This window comes from Asparagus officinalis, chromosome 1 (genome assembly GCF_001876935.1).
Source record: "Asparagus officinalis chromosome 1, Aspof.V1, whole genome shotgun sequence".
NCBI lineage: Eukaryota > Viridiplantae > Streptophyta > Magnoliopsida > Asparagales > Asparagaceae > Asparagus > Asparagus officinalis.
In genome coordinates this window covers 97,006,577-97,012,839 of record NC_033794.1, presented here as the reverse complement: position 1 = coordinate 97,012,839, position 6,263 = coordinate 97,006,577, and the positions used below count along the sequence as shown (strand labels likewise).

Here is a 6,263-nt window from a genome sequence, read left to right as displayed (position 1 = left end):
CTTAGTGTGTAAAGTGTGATTGCATAGTGTTTGTTGTGTGAGAGTTTTCGGTAAACTTATAAACCGAGTGTGTAGAAGTTTCGACTTCCAAGCCGGATTGTGATAGTGGAGATCTCCTCGAGGTGAGGAGCGGGGACGTAGGTCGTGGTGACCGAACCTCGTAAACATATCGTGTGTTTATGTTTTTCTTAGCGTATATTTTTATTTGTGCTTATTCTTGTCTTTCTTGTTCATATCCATCTCATATATTTCTTGCAAGAACAAATTAATCAATATAATTTTAATTAGAATTTAATCGGGATTAGATTAGAATAAGACCCTAATCACCCCCCTCCCTCTAGGGTCTAACACCATCGTCTCATTTGAAGCCTTCACAATAATCAAAAAAATTCAGATGAAGAGGACTCGTGTATATCTGCATAAATACACGAATCAATGACTACATGAAGTGACTTGTAAACTGAAACAAGTTGTATCAATTAAGTAAATATGCAATTAACTTTATAAGAATACATGAAGTGACTTGTAAACTGAAACAAGTTGTATCAATTAAGTAAATATGCAATTAACTTTATAAGAAATTAAACATCAAAATACCTAGTATTAAGTAAATATGCAATTAACTTTATAAGAAATTAAACATCAAAATACCTAGTTGTTTTTCGGAGTCGAATGATGAATTTTAAATTTTGCCTGTATAAATAAACAAGAATCAGTTGAATAAATGGAACTAGCTGTAAATAAGATGCATCACTCAACTAATGTAAATAGCTTTGTGAACAATTAAACATTAAAATACCTAGTTATTTGACAGGTTAGCAACAAGAGAATTAGTGCAACTACTTTTATAATTAAACATTAAAATACCTAGTTATTTGACAGGTTAGCAACAAGAGAATTAGTGCAACTACTTTTATAATATCCTTTTTGACCACATCTGCCGCATGTCCTCTTTTTTATCTCATTTTTTTCCTTGTGCTTGTTCAAGTCCTGATTTTAATCTGCTAATTGTTCTCGGCCGTCCCTTATGTTTTGTAGACTCGAGAGGGTCACGAATAGTGATTTGAGGGAGTTTCTCAATAGTATGGGAAGGAGTACTAGATTCAACCCGACTTGTAGCTTCAGTCCCCGTGATTTGCTTAGCATTGATATCTTTTTCATATTTTCCATCAAGTTAGAAAAAAAAGTATCTATTTCTTCAAAAACCATAGGTGATTCAGGTGCCCATTCCATCACGTTATTAAATTTTGCTCTCAAAGCCCAAGAGCGCAAAGTACTCCATTGTTCTCTATTACTATTAAAGTTTTTTTTCCAGCAACACATTAGAGACTCCAATATTACGGTGCCTTGCATTCATTGTCCATCTATGCATAATGTATTCTTCAAGAATTCTTACCAACTGATTCGATATCATAATATGAATGGCATGCCTACATAATATTCCATCAGTCTCAAACATAGCACATGTACATGTTATTCTTTGTTCATTTTGATTATAAACTACATGCTCCCATACACTTCTTTCAGTAGAGAACGAGCCAACTATGTATTTAGAAATTGATTCTTCTTTTCCCATATCATCATGAAACAAAGATACAGAAGCTTTAAGCTCATCTTGAAACCTCTCAAATATAGCTCTTGCATATGACTCTCCAGCTTGAATCTCAATCGGATGGTTTAGATGCATCACGGACTTTGTATTCAAAGTAGCAAAATCTTCACTTAATTCTTGAGAATGACGCGACAATATTGCTTTATCATATTGCTCAACAAAGTCGGGCAACAATGTTTGTGAGTTGACGTATGTGTCAAAGAATGCATTTATACTTTCACTACGTTGGCTTGATGTCATTCCTGCAAAGAAAGTATCTTTGAGATAGCATGGAACCCAATGTGTTTTATTTCTGTACATAGTTTGTAACCAACCTTCCTCATTTTCTTCTATATTGAACTTTTCTTTTAACTCATCCCATTGCTGAATACATGTTTCAATTGTCTTGCTATGCCACCATCTATTAAAGTAGTTCGCAAACTCATGTTTCAATTGTCTTGCTATGCCACCATCTATTAAAGTAGTTCGCAAACTCTTCTCCATGCAACTTTCGTAGAGATAATAAATGATCAACCATGTGCTTGCCAAGATGCCATTTGCAATATCGATGTCGAGTATTTGGAAACACTCTTTGAATGGCATTGCATATAGCTTTGTACTGGTCTGTAGTAATAGCATGTGGTGCCACTTCATTCATACATTTAACCCACTTAGTAAACAACTAGACAAATGTGTCTTCTTCCTCATCTGCAAGTAGTGCACAACCAAATAAAGTTAACTGCCAATGGTGGTTAACACCAGTAAATGGAGCAAAAGGCAGTGCCAACTTGTTAGTTCTATATGTAACATCAAAAACAACAATGTCATGAAACTTTAAGAATGACGCCCAGGCCCGTCCATCTGCCCAAAATACACCCCTCATAGTTCCTGTAGTATCTAATTCAATAGAAAAATAAAAATCTGGATCAAATGTCCTTTTATCTATGAATTTTTGAATGACTAATATGCATTCATTACCCATGTTATTCTTTCTCTGTTTTCTGATATGATCACTACATTGTTGTGGTGTGACGATTTCCTCCCGATTTCCACTACCAACATTTATTACTCGTGAAATTGTTGCTAGCGGAAGCCCTTCTTCATGCAAATTTCAATCAGACTTCGACAACCTTTTGTTCGATGTAACTTTCGATGGGAATAATGATTCTTAACCTTATCTGGACTAGTCAACTCATGATTTGTATGCTCATTAACAAGTTTGCTCACTATCCATGTTCCTTTATCAGTTCGATTCACCCGCAACATCGCCTTGCAACCTACTCTAGTATCTCTTTGACGCTTTACTATTTTTCCGTGCTCTCTCTTATCATTTGTAGATTTTAGACCCTCCTTATTACAAACAAATTTTTTTGATATGAGTTCTTTTCCTTCTTTCTTAGAGTAATTGCCTGAGCTTATGCGAACACTGAATCCTTTTATTTTTGCATAATCATTGTAATAATCATACGCAGCAATATATGTGGGAAATTCCATTTCAATCCATGGTTCCACAATATTGGACTTGCCATTATCAATAGAATTAACATGATTAATTTTCTCTTGCTCCAACTCATGCTCTGTATTACTACAATCAACAAATCCACTTCCTTCCACATTATCAGTCATCAAACTGTCTACATGAACATCAACCATATTGAAATTGACCTAAACAATATTAATCAAATTCCATTAGTATAATCACATCATTTAAAGATTGAAAATACATTAAACAGTTGAACAAAAAATTAAAGAAATTACACAACACATGTAAAATTTTAGAAATTAAAATTAAAATTCAAGAACACAGAAGATGTAAGAATTTTGAACCATGAGAAGCTTCTCAAAATTAAAGAATTTTGTCAGACCACATGTTGTAAATTAAAGAATTTCGTCAGACCACAGATTGAAAATAAGATCAGATCAGTCGTCTAATTTTAGAACTCAACCTATGAAATATCTGAAAGAAACAAGAATAAAGATAGCGCACTGGTCAAGATAGGAGAAAGTTTCGTTCACCATTTCTGACAAGTGACTGAGTGAGAACATCAAAATACTTGACAAAAAACTATCGGTCAGGTGGATCAAATTCAAACTGGGAACAACAAAGACCACACAAGGTCCAAAAATTGGAACTTGATAAGAAACAAAGGGCGTGATGCTAAACTTGAATGGATATGCAACCAGATGTCTCCAATTCTTTAATTTGATGATGAAGACTAAAGCATCTTTGCTAGTTTTCATAGGGTAAGCAGTATCGAAGGGGTCATGCTGTCTATTCATCAATTGCAAGGAGTCCTCAAACAGAAAACAAAGACAAGTTTAGACTGAGTTATCTGTTTGTTGAAGTAGCTCTATTGTCAAGGATCAGTCCATCACCAAGGATGTACATACAACCTTATATGAAGCTGAATCATGCTAGACATCATACTGAATGCAACAGTTCTTGCTATGTCAATTTTAGGGGTTTTTCACGAAAACCACCTTTAAAAGATTGAGAAAGTACCTAAGGGTGCCGGCGTCTAGGTTGTGTACGGCGAAGAGATTGGCGGAGATCAGCGGCGCTTTTGGGATACGAAGGTGAAGGAGGGCCGTCGGCGCTTGGCGAAGGAGGGCAGAGAGATTTCGCCGACGCTTGGGGAAGGAGGGCTGAGGGATTTTCGCCGGCGCTTGGGGAAGGAGGGCTAAGGGAATTCTTTTGGGGAAGGAGGACAGCGGGTTTTGTTGTATAATTAGGAAAGGAAGATACTAATGAGGAGTGATTTGTGTTTTTTACATCTAGGTCGTTTAACTTTTATAAATTTAACCACTCGAAAATCTGTTATTTCTATGAATGAGTATCCAACGAATAAGGTATTGACACATGGCCCAAGCGTAGGAAATTTCCTACGGTGGTAGCTCACCTCCCGTTTTCTCTCTCTCTCTCTCTCTCTATATATATATATATATATATATATATATATATATATATGAGAAAAATGAGTAATGCTTGGTACCATAGCATAAATTTTGTGCCTTGGTAGTGAGGTGTCTCATTCCATCCACTCCTTCAATTGGGGGGGACCACATTAACCCATGTGAATGTGATCCTCCTAACGCGGACGAATTATTGGTGATTTGTCCAATCCGAGACATAAACAGAGACAAGGATAATCTTTCTAAAGTTTATCAAGGATTTTGAATAAGTGGAGGATAATATGCCATCTTACTACCAAGCACAAAATTTGTGCATGGTACCAAGCATACCCATATTCCTAATATATATATATATATATATATATATATTATATATATATAAGAAACAATAATTGAGTTGGTAAATAATATTTTTAATTGGTAAATAGTAATAATGTTGGTGAGTTAAATTCAAAGTCAAATAAGTGCTCCCATATTATAAAAGAAACAAAATTAGTGATGCTTGGATTTACCGTTTTTTATGTCCATTCACTAGGGAAGGACGCCGCTCGTTTTTGGCAGTAAAAAGAGAGTACAGAGTTTTAGTCTTGTCATTATCCAAAATCAAATAGTGACTGCACAGTAATTAAGGAAAATTACTGAATAATCCATGCTTGGACCAATATGCAAAATCACCCTCGCATTTTTTAACCCACGACACTCACAAATCTCCAAATCTTTTATATGGACAAATTTTCAAAACCAACCTATTTACAAATTTAATCACAGAAAACAACCCACTTCAGATTTAATTGCAAAAACCGACCTGGTTTCAGCCTTGGCGCTGAAACCAGGTCGGTTTTTGTGAAAAAACTTTCGAAACTTCACGGGAGTTGAACTCCCGTGAAGTTTCCCAGTACAAAAAAAAAAAAATTTGAACTACGAAACTTCACGGGAGTTCAACTCCCGTGAAGTTTCGGATAAAAATTTTCAAAAACCGACCTGGTTTCAGCTCCAGGGCTGAAACCAGGTCGGTTTTTGCAATTAAATCTGAAATAGGTTGTTTTCTGCTATTAAATTTGTAAATAGGTTGGTTTTGAAAATTTGTCCTCTTTTATATTTCTCCCCGTCACGCTGAAAATTCCACTTTCATTCTCTCTCCTCTATCAGGATCGAGCTCGAGATGGGAGATCTTAATGGCGTCGCCGCCTTCTTCGTCCTCTCGTGCCTCCTCCTCTTCACCTCTACCACCGCCTTCTACCTCCCCGGCGTCGCTCCTCGCGATTTCCGAAAGGTAAACTTTCAATGAAGTTTCCGATTGATTCACTCGCGGATCTGCTAGGGTTTCGTCTGTGTTCTCTCCGAGATCTAGGGCTTTGAGGTTGTTTACTTCTGTTTCTTGTCGGATCTAGGGTTTTTGACTGTGTTTTCGGTTGATCTGCTTGGTTTTGTGATTCTACGAGTGAGATTTGTTGATGTTTGAAAATCTCTTGTTTGTTACTCGTAAAACTGGGAGGTGATTCTGGGTTATTTCTTAGGCCACGTAAGTTAGAATAGTAGCCTGAGATCTAACTATTCTGGGTCATCTTTTTATTTGCTATATAGTTCTTCAACTCTTATTAGTGTTTGTCTTCAAACTCCCAATTTCAATTTCTTGACTTTGTAATGCTGCTTGAGAGTCCATCGACCACAGGTTTGGCACCCCGCACTCATTGAGAGTTTTCATTTCGATAAGAGAAAAACTAATAAATGTGATGTTAATGTAATAGCGGTAGAATAA

The 6,263-nt window shown here is 36.1% G+C and overlaps 2 protein-coding genes across 2 annotated transcripts in view; one reads left to right on the top strand and one right to left on the bottom strand.

Annotated features, from left to right (window-relative positions):
- Positions 2,274-3,244, bottom strand: LOC109837818 (protein FAR1-RELATED SEQUENCE 5-like). The gene is made up of 2 exons (XM_020406185.1): positions 2,722-3,244; positions 2,274-2,488 (listed from the first exon to the last, which is right to left on the bottom strand). Exons 1-2 carry the CDS (start codon positions 3,242-3,244, stop codon positions 2,274-2,276), a joined length of 738 nt encoding a protein of 245 aa, XP_020261774.1.
- LOC109828755 (transmembrane 9 superfamily member 7-like) overlaps positions 5,621-6,263 on the top strand; it is a 5,473-nt gene continuing 4,830 nt past the window's right edge. The window contains exon 1 of the mRNA XM_020395678.1: positions 5,621-5,777. Within this exon, the coding sequence (XP_020251267.1) occupies positions 5,667-5,777 (111 nt within the window). The 5' untranslated portion in view covers positions 5,621-5,666. The remainder of the gene's footprint in view (positions 5,778-6,263) is intronic.